At 42.1% G+C, this 23198-nt stretch overlaps 2 protein-coding genes across 25 annotated transcripts in view; both read left to right on the top strand.

The window, feature by feature from the left end:
* The window catches only part of plecb (plectin b), a 130545-nt gene extending 122996 nt beyond the window's left edge, over window positions 1-7549 (top strand). For all 23 annotated transcript variants that reach the window (XM_034611699.1, XM_034611698.1, XM_034611697.1 and 20 more), the window contains one exon: window positions 1221-7549. In XM_034611699.1, coding sequence (XP_034467590.1) covers window positions 1221-7382 — 6162 coding nt within the window. In that variant the 3' untranslated portion in view covers window positions 7383-7549. The remainder of the gene's footprint in view (window positions 1-1220) is intronic.
* A 2042-nt stretch (window positions 7550-9591) lies between these two features.
* The window catches only part of macf1b (microtubule actin crosslinking factor 1b), a 31733-nt gene continuing 18126 nt past the window's right edge, over window positions 9592-23198 (top strand). Inside the window, exons 1-4 of one of the 2 annotated variants that reach the window (XM_034611714.1) lie at window positions 9592-9902; window positions 9965-10189; window positions 10342-10400; window positions 11302-11413. In XM_034611714.1, coding sequence (XP_034467605.1) covers window positions 10061-10189; window positions 10342-10400; window positions 11302-11413 — 300 coding nt within the window. In that variant the 5' untranslated portion in view covers window positions 9592-9902; window positions 9965-10060. Of the gene's footprint in view, window positions 9903-9964; window positions 10190-10341; window positions 10401-11301; window positions 11414-18698; window positions 19548-22259; window positions 22997-23198 lie in introns of those variants that run through there. The other variant, XM_034611713.1, reaches the window with a different exon arrangement.

Genomic DNA, 23198 nt, shown 5'->3' with positions numbered 1-23198 from the left:
AAATAATCGTCAGTGTTGTGTTTAATTACAGCATTGTCCGTTCACAGCTTCCTCACTGGATCTCTTCACCTGCATGTGTGCTTCCGCGCAGGCATAAAAAAGTTCGGTTGCGCTAGTCTGTGTGTGGCCAGTGTAAAAAATTATAATTATTAGTACCATTATTGTTATTATACCATGGCTTGGTTGAATTTCCTATTGTGGCGCGTTCTTTAAAACTTGGAAAAACTCTCAACACAAAGTCAACTGTGTGAAAAGTTGCCCTACCCAGATTTCTAATTGCCCCTCCCAATCTGAGCAGTCTAGATCCGGGCCTGCGCAATGTTTGAGAGATTGGAGGTTTAAATATGCGTATTATTACATATACTTTACAGACAAGAAGTTAAATATAAATATAATTTCCAGGAAGGTTACTGAAGGTTGCTGACTATGTATAAACAGTGTAGCAGCCAAATCCAATACAATTGAAGTAAATAGTGACCAATTCTTCAAACGTAAAAAAAACACAAAAAAACAAACATAACATGCCTCCATACTGCTCCTGTGGTGTCATCCAAGTGTCTGTAAGCCCTGACATTCAAATTCGACTCGAAACAAGGTCATTTACGCCATGTTTTTAGCCTAAATGTCCGCTGTGGTCCAAGCGTGAACTCGTCTCTGGAGGAGGATTATCAGAGGACATTTAGGCCCACAAACATGATGTAAATGAATTTCGTTTTACCATAAAATTTTATATGATATTTTAGAAATATCATTTACATGTTTCGACTCATGATATATATTATTGTAGGCAGAAATACAAAGAATACTGCAGAACAATAATAAATCTTAAATCTTGGGATGCTAGAAAAAGAAAATATTTTTCAAAAGCTCAGAAAGCACATACCTCTGCCAAGACCTATCTGGCCATGTTAAACAAAACAAATAATCATTACTGGAAACACGCTTTTTTCAGGAACTGCTCAATAATTTAATGTCCTCCTTGGGTCATGCTCCACGCCTCCACAAACTTTTGTAAAAAAAATTGGTTCAGTAGTATTTTGCATAAATATACATTAATAAATTGAAAATCTGATTTAAAACCGGTGAATATTTCCGATCTCTAAGTGCATAAGCATAGTGCATTGTGCAAGTTTTATCCATTACAAATCATACAAAAATAATTAATGATGTGCCTCAGCCAAAAACCTATTGTAACTTGTTTTCTCTTGCTTTTCTATCAGATTGCCGATGCACAGCAGAAACAAATGGAGCACGAGAAAACAGTGCTCCAGCAGACATTCCTGACTGAGAAGGAAATGCTGTTGAAGAAGGAGAAACTAATTGAAGATGAGAAAAAGAAGCTGGAGAGCCAGTTTGAAGAAGAGGTTAAAAAGGCCAAGGCCCTCAAGGATGAACAGGAGCGCCAGAGACAGCAGATGGAGGAGGAGAAGAAGAAACTCCAGGCTAACATGGATGCAGCCCTAAATAGGCAGAAAGAGGCTGAGACCTCAATGCTTAACAAGCAGAAAGAAATGCAGAACCTTGAAAACCAGAGACTAGAGCAGGAAAGGATTCTCGCAGAGGAAAACCAGAAATTGCGTGAGAAGCTGCAGCAGCTTGAAGACGCACAGAAAGATCAAGTCACCAAAGAATCTGTAACAGTAGTTAAGTCAATAAGTACAGTTTACAATGGCAGAAATGCCAGCGATGTGGTAGACAGTGTAGAAAAGACACCAGATCCATTGGCTTTTGATGGCATTCGAGATAAGGTACCTGCAAGCAGACTTCATGACATTGGCCTTTTACCCAAAAAGGACTTTGACAACCTGAAAAATGGCAAAACCACTGCTCAAGAGCTCGGTGAAACCGAAAAACTTAAAGTAATTCTTAAAGGAAAGAATTGCATTGCTGGTGTTTTGACACCATCTAAGCAAAAAATGTCCATCTATCTAGCATCAGAAGAGAAGAAGATTACTCCAGGCACAGCCTTGATCCTTCTTGAAGCCCAGGCGGCTACGGGTTATATGTTAGACCCTATTCAAAATCAGAAACTTTCTGTCAATGAGGCTGTTAAGGAGGGTTTGATTGGCCCAGAACTGCACAACAAAATGCTTTCAGCTGAGAGAGCTGTTGTTGGTTACAAAGATCCATATACTGGTGGGAAGATCTCTTTCTTTGAAGCCATGAAGAAGGGTCTCATGGAGCATGATCATGCCATCAGAGTCCTTGAGGCCCAGCTTGCAACTGGTGGCATCGTTGACCCTATCAATAGTCACCGTGTACCAAATGAAACAGCCTACAAGCAGGGACAATATGATGCAGAAATGAATAAGGTTATGCAGAACCCCTCAGAGGATCAAAAGGGTTACTTTGACCCCAGCACTCAGGAACCTTTGACGTATTCTGAGCTAATGGCGAGATGTGTCACTGACCCCGACACCGGTCTGTTACTCCTGCCAATCACAGACAAAGCTGCTCAGTGCTCAAGCATATACACAGAGGAGGAGACCAAGGATGTGTTCAGCAAAACAACTGTGTCGGTGCCATTTGGAAAATTCAAGGGAAAGACAGTCACCATTTGGGAAATAATAAACTCTGAGTACTTCACTGAGGACCAGAAGAAGGACCTCCTCCGGCAATACAAGACGGGCAAAATCACAATTGAAAAGATCATTAAGATAGTGATTACAGTTGCAGAGGAGAAGGAGAAGAAGAAAGAAATTACTTTTGATGGTCTGAGAGCACCTGTCCCTGCCACTGAGCTTCTGGAATCCAAAATCATTGATAAAGACCTGTTCAACAAATTAAACAAGGGCAAAAAGACAGTCAAAGAGGTGTCTGAAATGGAGCCTGTCCATAAAGCATTGAAAGGCACAAATTGCATTGCAGGTGTAGTTACTGACTCATCCAAAGAGACAATGTCCTTTTATCAAGCCATGAAAAATGATATAATGAGGCAGGGGCCTGCCTTGATTATGCTCGAAGCCCAAGCAGGAACAGGCTATGTGGTTGACCCTGTACAGAATCAGAAGTACACGGTTGATGAAGCTGTCAAAGCAGGTGTTGTTGGTCCTGAGCTGCATGAAAAGCTCCTGTCTGCAGAGAGAGCTGTCACAGGTTTCAAAGATCCTTACACTGGAAAAACTGTCTCTCTCTATCAAGCAATGAAAAAGGATCTCATACCTAAGGAACAAGGAATCCGACTGCTCGATGCCCAAATGACCACCGGTGGCATCATTGATCCTGTAAAAAGCCACCGCATTTCACATGATATTGCCTGCAAGAGAAATTATTTTGATGATGAAATGAAACAGGTTTTGAGCAGTCCCACCGATGAAACTAAATGCTTCTTTGACCCCAACACAAAAGAAAAGGTCACATACTCACAGCTCTTCAAGAGATGTGTCACTGACAAGAAAACTGGTCTCCAGCTTCTTCCTCTTTCTGATGAAGCAATCAATGCAAAGGAGGAGCCATCGTACACCGAATCCCAGACAAAAGAGGCTATGACTCAGGCCACTGTTGAGCTTGACTCTGGACCATTTAAAGGCAGAAAGATGACCATCTGGGAAATCATCAACTCTGAATATTTCACTGAGGAACAAAGGCTTGACCTCCTGAGACAGTTTAGGTCTGGAAAGCTTACAATTGAAAAGATCATCACAATCACAATCACAATTGTGAATGACAGAGAGGCCAAAAAACAAGAACAGTCCAGCTTCAAGGGACTCAGAGCCCCTGTCCCAGCAGGCTCCCTGTATGATTCCAAAATTATTGACAAACCAACCTTTGAGCTCATTCAACAAGGCAAAACAACACCTAAACAAGTCAGTGAAAAGAATCCCGACATCAATAAATACCTCAAGGGATCTGATAGCATTGCTGGAATCTACCTTGAGCCAACAAAAGAGAAAATAAGCATTTATCAGGCTATGAAGAAAAAGCTCCTCAGACATAACACAGGGCTTTCACTTCTTGAGGCCCAAGCTGCAACTGGGTTCATTGTAGATCCAGTGAGGAACCAGTGTCTGTCAGTAGATGAGGCAGTGAAGTCAGGCCTTGTTGGTCCGGAGCTACATGAAAAACTCCTCTCTGCAGAAAAAGCTGTCACTGGCTATAAAGATCCATTCACAGGCAGCAAGATTTCCCTGTTTGAAGCAATGCAGAAAGATCTCATCCTAAAAGAGCATGCCATGCCACTGTTAGAGGCACAAATGGTTAGCGGAGGAATCATTGACCCTGTAAATAGCCATCGTGTCCCAGATGATGTTGCATATCAGAAGAACATTTTCAGCAAAGAAGTTGCTAAGACCCTATCTGAACCAACTGATGATAATAAGGCTTTCTCAGACCCAGAAAGTGACGAGAATGCAACCTATAGACAGCTTAAAAACAAATGTCAAAGAGATCCAGAGACAGGCCTGTACATCCTCCCACTCTCCAAACCTCAGTCTCAAACTGTTGTGGAGAAGACATATCTCTACACGGAGGAACAAACGGAGAGTGACCTGACCGACACCCAGATTGATATTCCAATTGAGGGCCTTGCTGATAAACCATTGAACCTCTGGGATGTCATGAATTCAAATCTGATTCCAGAATCAGAGCGGCAGAAGCTAATGGATGAATATCGCTCTGGCAAAATCACTAAAGAGAGGATGATCATCATTATTATTGAGATAATGGAGCAGAGAGAGATAATTCGACATGACAGTCCACTGTCATATAAGACTTTAAGAAGAATAATAACTGTTGAGGAGCTCTACAATGCCCGCATCATCGACTTGGAGACATATAACCTTATTAAACAGGGCAAGAGGAATATCCGCGACATAATGGAGATGACCAGTGTGAAACAGTATCTCTATGGCACAGGCTGTGTTGCTGGGGTCACAACTGACTCAAGTTCCAAGGTAAGCATATACCAAGCAATGAAGAGAGGTTTTCTTAATCAAGAAGTAGCCATGAACCTCCTAGAAGCCCAAGCTGCGACAGGATTCCTCGTCGATCCAGTAAAGAATGAGACACTCACTGTTGATGAAGCTGTTCGTAAAGGTATTGTTGGACCTGAGATCCATGATAAACTTCTGTCAGCAGAAAGAGCGGTCACAGGATACAAAGATCCATACAGTGGGAAAATCATATCTCTTTTCCAGGCCATGAAGAAGGATCTTGTTCCAGAGGATTATGCTCTGAAAATGTTAGAGGCACAAACTGCCACTGGTGGTATTATTGATCCTGAATTCCAGTTCCATCTGCCAGCAGACATTGCCATACAAAGAGGCTATATCAACAAGGAAACCAATGAGAAACTGGCTAGTGAAGTTAAAGGTTTTGTTGACCCTGTCTCAGATGAGAAACTACCATATTCACAGCTGCTCAAGAGATGCAAGCTAGATGGTGGATTGCGACTCCTCTCACTGGGAGACAAGAGGCTGACATTCAAAGGTCTCAGGAAACAAATCACAATGGAGGAGCTGCTCAGGTCACAAATTATCGATCAGCAGACTGTCACCCAACTGAATGAAGGTCTTATTTCAGTGGAGGAGGTGAGCGAGAGGCTATCAAGGTACCTTGAAGGCACCAGCTGTATTGCTGGTGTGTTTTTGGAGTCCACAAAGGAACGTCTATCAATTTACCAGGCCATGAAGAAGAACATGATTAGGCCAGGAACTGCGTTTGAGCTACTTGAGGCACAGGCAGCCACCGCCTATGTCATTGATCCAATCAAAAATCTCAAACTGAATGTCAGTGAAGCAGTGAGAATGGGAATTGTAGGTCCAGAATTCAAAGACAAGCTTCTCTCTGCAGAGCGTGCTGTGACTGGATATAGAGATCCTTATTCGGGCAAGACAATCTCCCTGTTTCAGGCCATGAAAAAGGGGCTCATCCTGAAAGATCATGGTATCCGTCTCCTGGAAGCCCAGATTGCCACAGGTGGAATCATTGACCCAGAGGAAAGTCACAGAGTGCCAGTTGAGGTAGCCTACAAACGTGGGTTCTTTGATGAGGAAATGAACGAGATCCTGACAGATCCATCTGATGATACCAAAGGTTTCTTTGATCCCAACACTGAGGAAAACCTAACCTACCTCCAGCTCATGGAGAGGTGCATTACTGATCCTGACACTGGCCTGGTGCTCCTACTATTGAAAGACAAGAAGCGGGAAAGAAAGACCTCCTCCAAATCCTCAGTTCGCAAACGCAGAGTAGTCATTGTAGATCCAGAGACAGGCAAAGAAATGACTGTGTATGAGGCCTACAGGAAGGGACTCATTGACCATCAAACCTACCTGGAGCTTGCTGAGCAAGAGTGTGAATGGGAAGAGATCACAACGACTTCCTCTGATGGTAATGTCAAATCCCTTATCATTGACAGGAGGTCAGGGAGACAGTATGATGTTGATGATGCTATTTCACGTGGTCTCATTGACCAAAAGGCTCTTGATACATACCGAGCTGGAAATCTGGCCATCACAGAATTTGCTGACATGCTGTCTGGAAATACGGGTGGCTTCCGTTCACGATCATCCTCCTTTGGTTCCACCACTGGTTCCACATTCTCCTCTTCCATGAGCCCCATACCCTCCATTAAAGCACCTGCAATCATATGGAATGACCCATCAGAGGAGACTGGCCCCATAGCCGGTATCTTAGACATTGACACGCTGGAGAAAGTGTCTGTCACAGAGGCAATACACAGAAACCTGGTAGACAACATCACAGGCCAAAGATTGTTGGAGGCCCAGGCGTGCACGGGAGGAATAATTGATCCAACAAGTGGAGAGAGATTGTCAGTCACTGATGCAGCAGAAAAGGGTCTTGTGGATAAGATCGTTGTCGATCGTCTCAACCTGGCTCAAAAAGCATTCAATGGATTTGAAGACCCAAGAACCAAAGTAAAGATGTCTGCCTCCCAGGCTCTTAAGAAGGGCTGGTTATACTATGAGGCTGGCCAGCGTTTTCTTGAAATCCAATATCTAACTGGTGGACTTATTGAACCTGACGTTGAGGGCAGAGTGACCCTTGATGAATCCATCAGGAAGGGCACAATTGATGCCCGCACTGCCCAGAAACTAAGAGATGTCAGTGCTTATTCTAAATACCTAACATGTCCCAAAACCAAACTGAAAATCTCCTTCAAAGATGCCATGGACAGAAGTATGGTCGAGGAAGGTACTAGCCTAAGGCTTCTGGAGGCCTCCTCACAATCCAGCAAAGGCCTTTACAGTCCTTACAATGTCAGTGGTCCTGGATCTGCCTATGGTTCTCGGACTGGCTCAAGGACCGGATCCCGATCAGGCTCGAGGAGAGGCAGCATCGATGCCGGCTCTGGCTTCAGCATGAACTTCTCCTCCTCCTCCTTCTCATCCTCTTCAACTGGCTACAGCCGCAGATTCTGATTAGCTCCTTTTCTTTCTAACAACTAAGAACCAACAATACTAATACACTTTAGAGTTGCATTTCTCACAGGAAAAAAAATTGTAACAGTAACAAAGAAAATATAATTTATTTATTCTGCCCTGCATGTGGTCACTATTGGCTTTTGATTCTTTCATGAAGCAGATGTCTAAACATCTGCCTCATATATGGAGACATAATCAAGCATTGTTAAATATATAAAATATAAATTTCCCTAAGTACTGATTACAAAAATCATTTTATATTTTTCGAAGCAAAGCATGGAATTTTAGCTGTTTTTAAGTGACCACAGTTTTAATTTTACACGTTAAAAAGTTGTATACTTGCTTTCTGAAACTAATATATAATGTATGTATGTCAAACAGAAATATTTTTCCAGTATTCCTTGTTACCTTAAACATTCAAGAAAATATGTCTATTTTGTATCTTTTTTCGACAGTATAGTGTGATATACTGTATGTCAACATAGTTTTTTAAACAGATTCAAAAATACTTGGATGCCTTCAACTTTCTAAATGTCTATATAGAATATGGACAGATTTTGTGTTAATGTTTTGATGTGAAATGGTGTCTGGGTAACTAAATAGAATACCCAATAAGAATACACATGTGAGATACAACACTGAAAAGAAGTGCCAGAAATAATGTTACGCAGGCCGCTTAAAATTAGTGTCACATCTGTCATTGCTTTGTACTCATTTATATTCAGTGGACTTTTGCTTTTTTTTTTGAGTTCATCTTTCTTTTACACACTATACGTTTTTGGATTCTTCATATTCACCATCAATCAAGTGTTCCTGATTAATCCCAAGATGGTGTCAGACTTGCTCCTGCTCTCCCATACAGACCTGCTTCCTGTTATTTTGGTTCTTGTAAGTTCAAATTTGTTTTATTTATTCTTTGTTCTTTACGTTTCTTTCACATCAGAGCCATTTCTGTACGCCATCCCACACACAAGATGATACCAGCTTTTTCAGTTCAAAAATCCCAGTTGCTGCTAATTGACTGTTGCTTATCCTCTTGTCTTTGACAGCTGCCTCAGTCCTTTAGACAACATCTGAGCACAGATACTCAGTTGGCCGGAGCATACGATCCCCTCAACTTGGATGGATTCCTGAGTCCATATCATCCTCACGCAGTGACACAGGTACAGTGTATGTATGTGTGAAAAAACATATCATTTTTCATCCAGATTTCTTTTTTCACAATTTTCGTTCAATTCCTATTTTGTTCTTGCTGCGTTGTTTGCTTTATTTTGATTTGAATTCATAGTTATTTCCTTTTTGTTTCTAGATCTGCCATTGAGTTCATCCATTCTTTCCATTGTGCATCACATTTGAAGAAAGCTGAGGCTGAGTCTACCTGACATCATCTTGGGATGCCTTCTTAGGAACACACTTCATTCATGGCCCTTTTTCATGCTTTTATTACCTGAACGCTAATTGTGACATTTATGTTGATAAAACAGCACATCTTCATTTCACTAGTCTTACATCTGGGACTTTAAATTAATTTCAGCCAAAGCATTAATTGAGAAATTTGGAGAATTGACACATTTAACACAACAGCACATTTCATGAATGTATGTATCATATCAAATTAACAAACTCAAAAACAGCTTCAAGCTTTATTTTGCCTATAGTGATTTTTCTATATTAAGTATTTCTTTTCCCTTAAGTGTTTTGCCTCTGTAAATCATTTTACTATGTTTTCATCATGTTTTTGATATGTTAAGAATTTGTCTTGCATGTTTAATAACTTTACCAAGGATATTTGGGAAAATGTGGATGTAAAATAAAGACAACTGCAGATAGTAACTGTGCTGGTTTTAATATTAGCGATATATAAACTCACAAACTAACTGGTTGGTTTTCCTTATGGGGCAGATTTGGCTTTGAATGATATATTGAGTGGATTCATTGTTCTGAACATAACACTGTTGTAAATAAATATGCTCTGAAGAGGCCCTCTTGTCATCTATATATTGATTCCATGCATCTGAAGACATATCTAGTAGATTTTCTTTTTTCAAAACTCATGTTACATTGGATCACCAATGACACATTACCAAATCAAATAAGATACTTCACATTATGCATCTTCCATCACTACATGTTAAAAAATGCTAGTGCTCTAGGTGAATATGTAAGAAACACAAAGTAAATATAGCTTGACTTGTTAATTGTATGTATGAAGCTTCATGTGAATATTGTAAACAGGTTATTGTGAACCAGCAATAAATGGGCTTCCAATGTACTCATTCTTCACTGCTGTATTGGCAGCAGATTTGATTTTATTAAGTGGTTGTAATTGGAGAATCGGCCAGTTATTCTGAACCCTTAGCTTGCCAATATTAAAAACAGTAGTTGGCCACATAGGGGCAGCATTAGGCTAACCTGCACTCACTCCGCCTGAAAGCAAGTGCATCAGGTGACAACACGCACTCTACATTTTATCATGTAATGAACCCATTTCGTACTTTGTTTAATATAATGATTTTTATTTAATTTTTCAGATTAATGAGGGTGTGACTGGGTTGTTTATTTAAAGGGGATACTCTTAAAGTTTCCCTTATTTAGTCTTTGCTCCAAGAGCCTTCATACTCTATACATACTGTACATATATTTGCTTTATGTACCAACATTAGCCACTAGGTTTAATGGAGGAGCCTTCCAACAGAAGAAACGTGGCCTTCACCTCCCAGAATTCATCACTCAGCTCACTTGACTTCTCAGACCTGACCCTTAACCTCCCAGCTCTGCCCACACCTGAAGCCTCAGGCCAGGAGGTAAGCACACGGGGAACGGAGTTAAAAACACCCATCTTTATCCACGGTGCTGTGCAGTAATTCTTGAAGAAAAAGTGGCAGCTCAAGCTGCAAATGAGGAAAACAACTGGTGTAAGGGTCATTTTGTATTTTTGTCTAATGGTCTCTCTCAGGATAAAGAAAGTTCTACGTTTGGATCTACAACACCTACATCACAAGATAAGAGATTCGGGTATGCCGAAGTATAATACTATTTGACATTGCTGCAAGTGTTTCCTTGAAAAAGGGACAAATTAGAATATTTGCACAAATTATATACTAGACGTTTTAGAAATAGCATCATATGCTCTGTGTGGTTCATCACTTATTGAATAGGCACTTTCAGAATAAGCTAATAGTGAATCCTGCATGATTGAAAGTGGCCACCAACAGTCAGAGTTAACAGAACACACAGCCTGTGGCGACAGTTGGTGAACTGGACCGGCTCTGTAGACCGGTGCGTCCGCATTTGTCAACAACACAAAGACAGAATTGTGAAGCGAGGCACACAGCGTAAAACATCTAATTGAAAGATACTAATAAAAGAAAGATGGTGTTCCAGCCCAGCAGAGCAGCAGATGTCTCTCCTGAGATATTTGGCCAATGTTTTCCACTTGAGAGCTATGGTTTTACTGTATTTTGAGAAGAATAAAATAAAAGGGGTTTGTTTTAGCTCACGCTGATGAAGTGCAGGTTGTAAAGTTGCTATAAGGGATCATTCAAATTATTGTCTTAAAAATAACACATTAATCCAGCTGCTGTTGCACAAATAGTGTTTTCCATTTTTGAATCCACACTTTGTAGTAATCCCCAACTCATCTCATAAAGATAAATGAATGATGGTGGATCTTGTACTTTCATGTACTTGTGCTGTGCTCCTGAAACGACACAAGAGTCCCCAGACAAACGGATAACAGCCCCCATGTATGCACCAAAAACCTAATCAGACAGATAATAAACATGTAGTTATATCACAGAGGGAAACATATCACCAATCAATCTCTATGTTAACCTCAGCTATTTGATTGTTGACTGGCAATGTATTTGGCAAGATTAGTTATGTGTTATCATCTAACGTGTTGTATTCATTCTAGGATGGATGTGGACGACTTGAGCCAATGGCAGAGTGAGTTCAGGAATCAAATCCAAGCTCTGCGGCAGTGGCTGACGAGCATGGAGATGAGGCTGCCTCCTCTGGAGCCCAGGGTCAGTTCAATCTGCCGTCTGCCTCCCTGCTGCTGTCGCTAAATCTCTCTAACTCTGTCTCATCCCCTGTTTCACCACGTCCCGTCTCCTCTCATGCAACTCTGCTCATCCCGTGTCTGAGCTAGTCTACACGAACAAGCGACGTGAAAGAGGCGACAGCCATGCTAGCAGCTGTACTTGTGTGCACAGTGGTGTCAAATTGCGAAGACAAATTGTGCGTTCATGTAGTGTCTGAATAATTAGTGCCCAACTGGGAAACATTCACATGAACGCCATCTGAAGTCAGAACAACAGCTTGAAAAGTCGGCAAAATGTTGGTGCTGAGTTGCTTACGTCATCACTCATGAACCAATTAATATATTTTTACAATCGTCTCTAATTATTAGTTTCTACTTGTCAATTTGTGAAATGTGACTTTCGTCACCTGCAATCTCTTTGTTCATCTCCCACAAGCACCTAAAACCACTTTTTAGCTTATTTGCATCCATAAGTTTTATTTTATCTATATGACTCTCACACCTGATCTTTTTATCTTTGTTATTAAGTAAAGATTGGAAGGGTTGTCAAGGTGTTTTTATTTATGTGTTTAAATGCTTTAAACACATAAATACAACACTTTTTTTACAGTGTCAATGTTTTTAACACATTCCAACTTCAAAGGGTATGAACATATCAACTGCCCCATGTTGGCTCAAGCGTCATTGTGGGGTAGAAGAATGAAAACTCTAAATAATAGTTTAAACAGTGAGTTATGTTTAACCTCATTCCAATAATGTCCCTCTCTTGTAGGACAAACATGGCTTAAACACATGCTTCAGCGTCCATGTCCATAGAGTACAACAATCTTCTCCTATCTTCTTTTATTTTTTATGAACATAGAATTTAATTGAGCATTACAAAAAAGAGGAAAGGGATTGTGGAGGCTTTTCAAAGTCCGGCATACTCAGACGGATACCAAGGTGGTCCTGCTCTGCTCGGGCAGGGAGACCTCTTTGGGCCACAGGGGGACAGAGGGGCTGAGGGAATCAGGCTCTATTGTGCGTGGCATGGACAGCCTGACTAGAGAAGTGCTTGGCAGCGAAGGCTCTCTGTCCACATGAGCGAGCACACTGAAAAGACATTAGACTCAGATGGTAGGAAGAGGCAAAGGGGACAGGGGAAAAAAGAATAGCAGGATCTTTACGGTAAGAGCACTCGGATCTGACTGTGGAGGCATTTACCGAACACAACTGTAGGTTTTAACACACAAACATTTATACCAATATTTATACAACGATGAATAACAGCTTGAGTCCGTTTACTTGTGTTACTGGTTAAAAAAATGAAAACTACTGGTCACATGTCACCAAGTCAGGCTGCATCAGCACAACCTCCAGATGTATTACATTGAGTGAGGTTGTGTTTGAATGGTAGAAGAAGAAATTGCCTTAGCTATCTTGTCTTAGCATAAAACCTGTTCAGGATCCTCCCATCAGCTTTAATTTAACCAGTCGGATTACATCTATCTCGTAATACCCTAATTTTGCTGGTTGCATATTGCTCATTCAGTACCATTGTGTTTCATCTTGGGGGGGTTGTACTCAGTAGAGAGTATACCTCCTCCAATTAAGGACCAACAGTCCCCTGAAACACACATTGGACTTAAACACAAAATCACTAGATCCAGCTTTTAATTTGGATTGGCACCAAATAATACACACACATATAATATCAGTCCCCTAAACATGCTTGTATTTTTTTGTCGTTTATATTTATGTGTTCCTGGATCCGCCCTGATCCAGATCCACACCATAATTGAATTGGTTATTTCCCAATCCGTTCCACATCCTTCCACTAAGTTTCGTGGTAATCAATCGCACTAACAAACAAACAAAACCCAGACATAAACTTAACCACCTTGGCGAAAGTAAATGGAGCCTTTTTAATGTGGATCATTCTCATCGGGGTCAATCCATTGCCCAGCACGAACTGAAAGCCAGTTTCACACAAATCGTTAACATGATGCAGCTCTGTGACGAAGCAATGTGACGAGGTAATCATTTATTTAAATGTACTAAGCAAGGGGTGACTTCACCTTCTCCCATGAGCTGTAAATCAGTTACACAAAAGGATCTAGAGTGTGATGTTTTTACTGTTATAATAAAAAAACAGTTGAAGCCTATATGGTCCATTAAATGAACCTGGTCCATTGTTTGGGCCATTAATCCTATTGACAAAATAGGATCTGTGTGTGAACCCATGTGACCTCTGAAGAAACTGAGCATTATCATCTGAAGAATAGACATTTTTTCCAACAGGAGATGGTCTTTGTTAAAAAATCTTTTTACCTGTTTTGTCTGTGTTGGAAAGCCATTTCTGTTTCCCTGGGGACTGATGTGTACGATGCACAGGCATGTCTTACCACGTCATGAAAGCTTGAACGCTTTGGAGAGCTTTAGTCTGACCCCCAGCAAGACTGTGTGAAATAAGGGGGTGTCTTTTCATCTATAGCATGGCTTTATCATACTGCATCCGACCACAGACCTTTGTCATGGTAATGCTGCTAGTCTGCTGCACTGCTGGTTCCAGTCTGGGCCTGAGGGACTCGTTAGTTAGCAGCGTGAATGAGGACATCCCTGAGAAGCCCCCCCAACATATATACAGACCCTTCTACAATACACAGGAGAGAGACACACCTGCTCCTTAACACAAACCACTGACACCTCTCAACACAGTTTTCCCATGAACACTGGGACACATGTGAGCTTCAAATTGTTGTCCGGCATGAATATGGTAAGGAAATGGAAAATGGAAATAACATGTAATTTAGAAAGTCCACAAACACCACTTTGAGAACCCCAGATTTTTATTAAGAAAGAAATTAAGGAGCAAATAATTTCAGTGATGTTGAAAAATATTTATATATTATACTATATATATATATTTATAATCAATATCAGCCATCTGGGACATCATTGCTGATATTGATGAGGGGTTACTTGAGCTCATCTGATTCGACTGTGGGGAGAGTCAGACCAAACAGATCGGTGATGATAATGTTTCAGTCTTTGTCGCCATGGGAGACAGTTCTGTGAACATGAACTTCTTCCACATGAGTAATGGTGACATGTGATGTGTTTTGGTAACAGTCTCTGTGTCAGGACCTGTTGGTGACAGGTCAAAGACAGCATCTCTTCTAGACAGTGGAACTAAGGTCAGAAGTTCTTCTTTTGACACTGCCCCCCCCACACTCAGTTGCTGATGACATTCTTCTAAATAAAGGCTCTCTGTGTGTTTTAAATGTCTCTGGTTTCCCTGGGCCTGGGGCAGATGCCACATCCCAAATAAGCCTTGTACACACAACGTAGCAACAGGCCTGAGCGAGCCGAGGAAGAGGGGTGAGAGATAATTTGTGACAGACAGCAAACAGCACCTCTGCTCTATGATGCTGTCATATCCTATGGGGAAAAATGGAGGGGGTTGTTTTCTTTGCTGTGAATCACCTACAAGACAAATGAATATAGAGGTATGTTAAACAAACTTGTTTGTTCTGGCTAAAGAATAAAAACTCAATTGTTGATCTCTTGCTTGCTTGGAGAAGCAAATTGATTTTCATCTTACAGCACTTTAGGTGATCTCCCTCATCAGAGGATTTTTTTAATTCACACAATTTATCAGTGCTAATGGCGATGAGGGGCCTCTTCCTTTATTGGTCATGCCTTCCTGTACTCAATGGAAAATGTGGACTTGCGGCTGTAAATCCTCTCTTCCTGCACGGGAGCAGTTGAATCAAAAGCGTAGCCGATGATCTGGTTGAACTCTTCTATCCCCAAGTGGCTAAATCCTCCTCTTAGCCATGACTGTAATTTTCAGTTTCCAGGCAGCACAGCAGGGCCTGGGCAACCCAACAGGGAAGCCCATCAGCCTTTCATCCACTTTTCTTGGAAGCAACGTCTTTTGGTGATAAATGACAGTGTGCACACTGAATGGTGCTTCTGGTCTGACCCCTAAAAGGCCCCCCCTCTCTTTTTCATTTCTTGTGAAGAGGGCTAATTACCATGTTCTGTAGAGGAGCCATTGAGGTCTTATTTAATTTGAAGGCTGCAGAGAGGTTGAGATAGCGCAGGAGGGGAAAACCCAGCGCGTAAAAGTCATTCCCATTTTTTACCCTGGTCCTTTGGCACACAGGATCTGTGATTAAACACACACTTTAATTTGGAAACTAGCCTTATGTCATCTCCCTGCCTGTGTCCACTCCATTATTGTGTGTGATTTGGGGGGGATAACGGCGGCTGCGGCAGGAAAGACGAGCTGACTTCCCCAGCTACAGATTTTACCCCCAGCAGCAGCTTATTGCATCACTGCATAGCGCGGTGTGCCATTTGCTCTTCAACTACATCAGCTGTTGTCTTTTTAAGAGCAGAGAGTCGCCTCTATGTGCACCCTCTGTGAAATGGAGAGGAGAGAGTTTTGGCAAAATCACTTAATTAGTACAGAGGGGACTGGAGGATGCTGAAAGCTGGGATCAGGTGTCATGGTTCTGAAACAATGTCTTCCTGGCAAATTGGTGCCTCATCACTGCCAGCTTCTTTCAGCAGGGATGGGGAAGGTGGGCCTTACTTGCTCATTAAACAGCTAAAGACATTAGCTCTGTGAGTGACCCTAAGAAACAGCTATCTGTGAGTTTGTGAATCTTTTCCAGCCAAATAGTAGAAGGACTGAAGTAGAATAGACGGAAGGTGCTAATAATGCTCCTGGCTGGTGAGACAACTACAGGATATTGTTTGTGGTACAATTATAGACGGAGGAATTCTTGCATCAGCACTGGAGAACTCAGGGGTTAAATAACTTGACCCTACAGGGGTCATGCTATTCAATTCACCCACACTCTGATTGGCCACAGCAGTTTTCTTTTTTTCCCCTAACTTTGTCTTTTTCCCCTTTTTTACATAAATTAAGGCTGGAGGAGGGTGGGGGGGTCAGAAATGGGGCAGTAATGTAAAAGGAGTGAAGAAGAAGCTTGAGAGCAGATTTGAAAGCAGAATTTATTTAAATCTCTACAGAGTCTGTACAGTTCATTTGAGGTGTGTGGTACTGTTGAGTACAAGACAATAACAGGATACACTCTTACAGGACGAGTTTTGCTACTGAAAATATTTTTTATGAATGTTTATATTTTTGTGGCAATGTCACATTAACTTGCGTCCAAGACACTTTTTTTAGAATCTGTTGAGTCTTTTCTAGATTTCTCAAATTGTTATTTGGGTGCTGTGTAACGACAGCCAGGAAATGCTCTAAACACCCATCTAATAACTCTGCTATGTTTATTGCTAACTAACAAATTTAACTTAAACTTAAGTCAGACATTAACTCCAGATACTGTCTGGACAATTGGGTTCGAAAAACATTATCTGGACTTTGCTTTTCACATATGAGCAACACAGCAGGACATTCACCTGGTCAGACATGTCAACGACAAAAGGACATTCTTCGCTGCGTTCGGGTGAGGGTTTGCATCTGGCTGGAGAATGAAGAAGGCAGGATGTGATGTATCAATTCTGCTGTGGAGTTCAGGTGTTTTTATTTACAGCACAATAACACTGTCATGGGTCCTTATCACCAAAAGCTCTTGAATCTCATTGCCTTTTTAAGATGACGTCTTCATTGGCATCTTCTACGTGTATGGATCCTCTTTTTCATTTCCAGATATTTGAATTCATTTAGTTTTTATCAGTTTTGCATCTGTTAGCAATGTCATCAATGAGCCCGCTTGCTCGTGGTGAACTCTCCGGATAATATCCTGCTGTATTGTCAGATGAGCTCACTTGGACATTATCCTGAGTTTTACTATGGGGCTGAGAGGAAAAACTTCAGAGAATGTCCGCAGCAACTGACTCTGACTTTTGTGTTCTCACATGCGACCCCTCCAGATGATTTGAGGAAAATGTCCAGTTCAGTGCACATCTGAAAGCAGCTTTAGTGTAAGTGGTCAACCTGGTAGACTCTTCATCTTATTTGGCGAAGCAGCCTTCACATTCAGTTCACTCTTGTGTACACGTAAAATACATGAGAGTGAACGTTTTCAACTGAAGACAGAAAACTGTCGTCTTTATTTAACTCTGTTTAATTCACAAAGTTTCATAACCTGCTTGAATTTCCCTCAGAATATATTGTAATAAATTATGTGTTGAATGAGTTATATTATGAACCTGGGGCCTAAACTAAATAAATCCGGTCCTCTACACACATCTCATGCTGAATTAACTAGGTTTGCATTGACAGGTTCGAAGAGATTTCCTCCCACATGTAACACACTGGACCATCTACACTCAACAGAGTGGTATTGATTTTAGGATATTTCATGGCAAGATGAACTGAAGGTACTCGCATGTGAACATTCCTCCAACTCCTGAATATATGATCATTTACGGCTGCACCAGCTGAGAGATGGATTACAGACAAATAAAATAGTTTGTGTAAAAAAATCTAGCATGAATGTGTGAACCTGCGATTAATTAGGAAATAGTCGGCATTCGTTGTGAGTCCTTTTTCTTTAACCAGTCCTGGAGCACTCAGGCAATCAAATGAACGACCTTGAAGATCGGGGAGGAAGCTGACCGGTGGGTGAATGCAGGTGTGTGTGTGTGTGTGTGTGTGTGTGTGTTTGTGTGTTGCGTGACAGAATGAGAAAGAATGCGTGGGTGTGTACTGTACATGCATGCGTGCAGTTGGTGGATGAGTGCATTGGTTGATTTTTTGGTTGGCTGGACAAAGACAGTGAGAGAGGAATAAAGGAAGGCAGGGTTTGAAACACAAACACTGATTGTAAGTCACCTGTGTGCACGTGTTGATGTCACAGAAAGAATCCACATGGTTTAGTTCACGAGAAAATGCAAGGGAGTGTTGCTGTAATGATGTTTGCATGCAGTACGCCTGCTGTACAGCAAATATTGTGACCTCTTGAAATGGGGCATGATAGAATTTCACCAGAGGGGGCCTTCCTTTGCTCCCTCATGCCAGAAGCAGAATCCGTATTATTTTCCCATTGCTCTTTACTTTGTGTTTGTTTGCAGCCTCTTTGTTTGCGGACAGGGGTTGAAATGGCTGTAAGGGAGTTGAAAAGTAATCTGAGATGTTTTACAGTAATTAGTCGTCTTTGTTGCTGTTGTGGAGACTGCTGCACTGACTCTGAATGGGGGAAAGAAGGGACTGCAAGGGGGATGGTGGGGGGAGTGCGGGAGGGTGGGTAGCAGGGTGGGTGTGGGTCCCTTCTTTTGTAGCCTGCACTTCTCTCCCTCGCCATCGAGAGAGGGAATGAGCCGAGGCAGCTGTCACTTAACATGTGAATGTTCTGAGGGGCGGCCCAGGGGTCTTTAGAAACCTCTCCTTTTTTTGCCCCCCTAGCCACCCCATTTTTCAAGCAGAAGCAGCATGGAGTTTCTGAGCCACAGTCAGACCCAGAGGAGGGGCTTTGTTGGATGAGAAGGGGGGAGAGAGGGAGAGAAAAAGCCTCTGGAAGGTAAAAGGGGGCACTTTGCCGCCTTGCTGCCTGGTACAGGAGCAACCTGAGCAGCAGCAGTGCTGATGGGAATGCCGCCGCTTCATCGTTATATGGAACTGGCACAAACTGACCTCCATGTGAAAACCGCTCTTGGCTGGGAACTGTGGGAGTTCAGCTGAGCCGTTGGAATACATTGTCTCCATCTGGGCGCACTATCCCATCAGCGGCGTTAACAAGGAAGGAATTCCTCTATCACAGCTCCCACAACAAAGAAGAAAGGGAGAGGAGCAGAGCTGGTGGGAGGAGAAGTGAAGTGAGGGGAGGGGAGGGGTGCACTGTGAGGGGAGAGGAGGACATTGTTTGCCTGTGACTGTGGGCAACGGAAAAGCATGAGTTATCAGGGCATGTGTGAGTGTGTTTAGAAAGTGTGTTTGTATGCATTTGGATTGAGTGTGTGTTGAAGGGAGTATGCAAGTGTATGTGTGTGTGTGTGTGTGAGGAGCCTTCAGTTTGGGATGTTGGGAGCTGGGAGGCTGTTCAAAGGATGCTCAAACAAAGCTGGACTTTTTTTTTCTCTTTCTCTCCTTTTTGAATGGTGATTGAGGACCGGCTGGATTCCTTTACTCATGCTGTTGCGCTCAGCTCTGCTTCAGGGTAAGTGAGCTTCACATCACCTTCAAACCGCCAAAACTGCCAGTGACCCAGGCCACACAGAGTTTGGGTTTGGACTTTGCGAGTCTCTGACTGAACTAGGGAGCCATGTGAAGGGGAAATTAAATATGTCAGCATAAAGAACTTTGGTGTGAATGGATCAGTCTAATGTAAGTAGTTTTTATTCTGTTCAATTTGTAAATAGTCTCTTAGCTGATGGGTTTTCAGGAAAAGATTCACAGTTCAGGTTATTGTTTTTGCATTTAGTGGGCAGGCCCTTACATTTATATTATATTCGCTTATAATCGTATCTTATATGTCCTATGTATATATATATAATAGCTTTTTGTTTAGGGTACTGTCTTTGAGACGAACATGTGACGTTGTACATTATCCACCCTAACATGTTATGAGTCTCATGGGCAAATGCACATCTGCCATTCTTGATTAGGAAGCACTACCATGATTACTACTACAGGTCCGTTGTTAACAGAGACAGACACACAGCAGTGACATCACATTACAGGGATCTACTGTTATGACTGATGATCATTGTCCTGCCACTGATAACACATCTACCATGTAGAGCTACTTAAATCATAGAAATGGGTCAATCGATGTAATACACAAGATTTACATTAGATCTCTTTTAAATCTCATTTTGATATATGCTGGAAACACTTATACACAGGCCTGTGTCTGAGATTTTGATAATAATTACTCTTTAATTGTGAAAAATAAATATGCATTGTCTTCCCAATAATAATATTAGGGGTTTTGCCATACCACAGAGAAGCCCCTATGTTAATGTAATAATGGAATTCATCAGGAAATGGACTGCGGTCGTGTATCATAAATCACTGGTGAGAGCAGAGAAAGGGGCTGGGCTGAATTAAGGGCCATTTCAAAATAGGTTAAGTGATGGGATGGTTAGGTCATCTGCAGTGTGAGTTAAATGGTGGAGTGGTTTGTGGTTCCCTGCATGGATCTCTCTCTAGTATCATTATCCTAGAAAGTGAGAGGTGCATATCAGATACAGGCTTGAGGCATGTTGGGAGGGTTTTCTCTGGTTTGCAGCGACTGCAAAATAATGTAGGTCATGGTATTGTTATTTTCTATTGTGCTTGGGCCAAAAACTACCAATAAAATGGCTCATTATCTTGTATTCAATATTGTTTTTCTCACATAGGTGGGTCAGTAGACATAATGAGAGGTGTATATGTTGGAATATTTGTGTGCAGCACGTGCAATTTGGAATTTAGCAGATTACCACACATGCAGTGCAGTAACCAGACACGACACACCCTCTCTCTTGAATTGTTAACCCATGTGGACATGGCCACAGACACTCTCTCTGCCCTCCTCAGGAGACCGCTGGGCAGTGATCTGAGCTAACTGAGTAATCATTGATCTTGAGACTGGGGCTTTGTCTGGGCACTACTCTCTGATCTGAATGTGTACTCCCCTGCCGATCCCCAGACTGCATCATCTGCTCTGCAGAGACGAGCAAGATGTAGGCAATTACTATCCTAATGCACCTGAAAGCATCACAAGTGGGTCGTCTTTAGATTTGGATTCTTAACTCTGATTAGTTTAATATATGAGAGGCACTAAGATTTGATTTGATTCAAATATGTGGTAGATATTGACAGAAGCTGCATATTCAGCATATTTATTTGCTGACAGCTTGGCTTTAACAGGCAACTTAACATATACACCAGTATGAATCCACCTCTCCAACATTTTAGCCAAAACAAAAGGAGCCAAAATAATAATTTGCATATTGGAGATCTTTAGACACCAAGCTTGTCCTGGACTAACCTACTTAATTCTGAATGGACCAGTCCAACGGGAGGGCCCGACCTCAACAGGAAACCAGCCTGTGATTTCCTGGTGGGTTTCACCTCAGCTCCTCCAGACCAAGATAATTACATTCACCTTTAACCCTTATGTCAAAACAATGCAGGCACTGAGCTGAGGGGGAAGTCCTTTTGGTTTAACTGATTTTAATCACATACAATGTAGAAAGGCTCATTTTTGAATAGTCATTCAGTGAGGCAGTCATAAAAAGAGAAAAGCCCAGTATCTCAGAACCTCCAGTTGATTTATGTTTGCCTTTTTCTATAATAGCAATTATCATATCACAATGCACTAAGGTACACAGTTGATTGTTGTATACCACTCTGTGTTCATCCCCCTTTAATTGTCACCCCAGAGAAATTATGCGATGTCTGCGTTTTTATGGCTGTCATATTCGATCAGATCCTCAGCGGGTTTCCCAGGGCTGGTTGAGGCTGAGTTAGAGAAAGAGCTGGCTGTCTGCCACCGGTTCTCCATGCCAGGCTAAACAGTGGGATCCTCGACAAGCCTGTCACACTGATTTCTAAGCACAGAATATTTTAGTTGGTGATGTGAGACAGAGGGAAGCATGTATGTATGTGGTCGAACGGAAGACAAAGGGAGAGGGTACATCCTGGCCAAGTATCTCTGCTGTAGTTCCCTCTTGTTTTTCAGTGTCAAGAAAAGGGCAATGTTGGCATAGGAAATCAGCAAATAAAGGATCTGAGAGACACGTTTCATTTGGTCTCATTTCAGTTTTTTGAAGATTTAAGCTGTGGAGCATTTAGGGAAGTTATAAAGACAAAAGGGCAGATGTATGTGTTTGCCTGATTTGCATTTTTTCAAATGACTCAGAGACCCCTTGTCTTATTCTAGGTAGCTGGAGAACCCCTTGCATGCATGGCCGAGGGGCCTTACCTCACCTATTACCTCACTAGCCTCTTGGCTGTAGGATTATGGGTAACCTCATCAGCCGGCCCAGCTGCCTGGGCCAGAAGTCCAAGCATGTGAGGACAGATGAGGCCTTCCTGAAAGAGTGCTACCAGCGACGAAGAGAGTGGCAGTCCCCAGAGCAACATGGGGAGACTAAACAAGAAGAAGCTGTCGAAGACATATCCAGAGAGGATGCGGACAAGGACAGAGAATTGGAGAAAGACAAAGAGATACAGGAAATTGATTATGTGAGAGAGGAGGGGACTCGTACTCCCATTTCAGACAAACCCCTCCGCAGCTCTCCTGCATCCACAATAAGGAGTAGCAGTACTCTGGAAAATGCCTGGCACAACAGTCCATCACCAATAAAAACATCCAGAAATGGGACACTAACAAAGAGAACAGTGGCACCGGAGTTTGCCAGATCCCCTCTGGCTTATCCCGACAACAACAGTGCAGAGAGGAGGGCCAGCTTCCAGAGGAGAGACTCTCGAGAAGGAAGTCCATGGTCATGGAAGACTGTAGCATCACGTGAGGTTACAGAGGTGACGGAGGTGACGGAGACGATCGTAACGGAAATTGTAGAAGTGACAGAGTATCCGTCGGGAGATAAAGGAGGAGACCCAATAATCACCAGAACTGTTAGAGTCCTGAATGGTGTGGCCGAGGAGCTTGCTGAGGTTGATAAAAACACAAACTTTCAACCACATCTCAACTGTCTTTCATTTTATCTCATCTCTCATTCTCTAATCTAACCTTAGTCTCTTTCTTGAAAAATAGAATTAAGTAAAAATGTTGTTTCTCTCAATAGCTGCTTTCAGACATGCACTGAACTCCGGATAATCTCCTGACGTTATCTGAAGGGGCTGTATGTAAAAATGC

Source organism: Hippoglossus hippoglossus, chromosome 16 (assembly GCF_009819705.1).
Source record: "Hippoglossus hippoglossus isolate fHipHip1 chromosome 16, fHipHip1.pri, whole genome shotgun sequence".
In the NCBI taxonomy this organism is placed as follows: Eukaryota; Metazoa; Chordata; class Actinopteri; order Pleuronectiformes; family Pleuronectidae; genus Hippoglossus; species Hippoglossus hippoglossus.
Note: the sequence above shows the minus strand (reverse complement) of the source record. Positions and strands in the feature narration are given on the sequence as shown.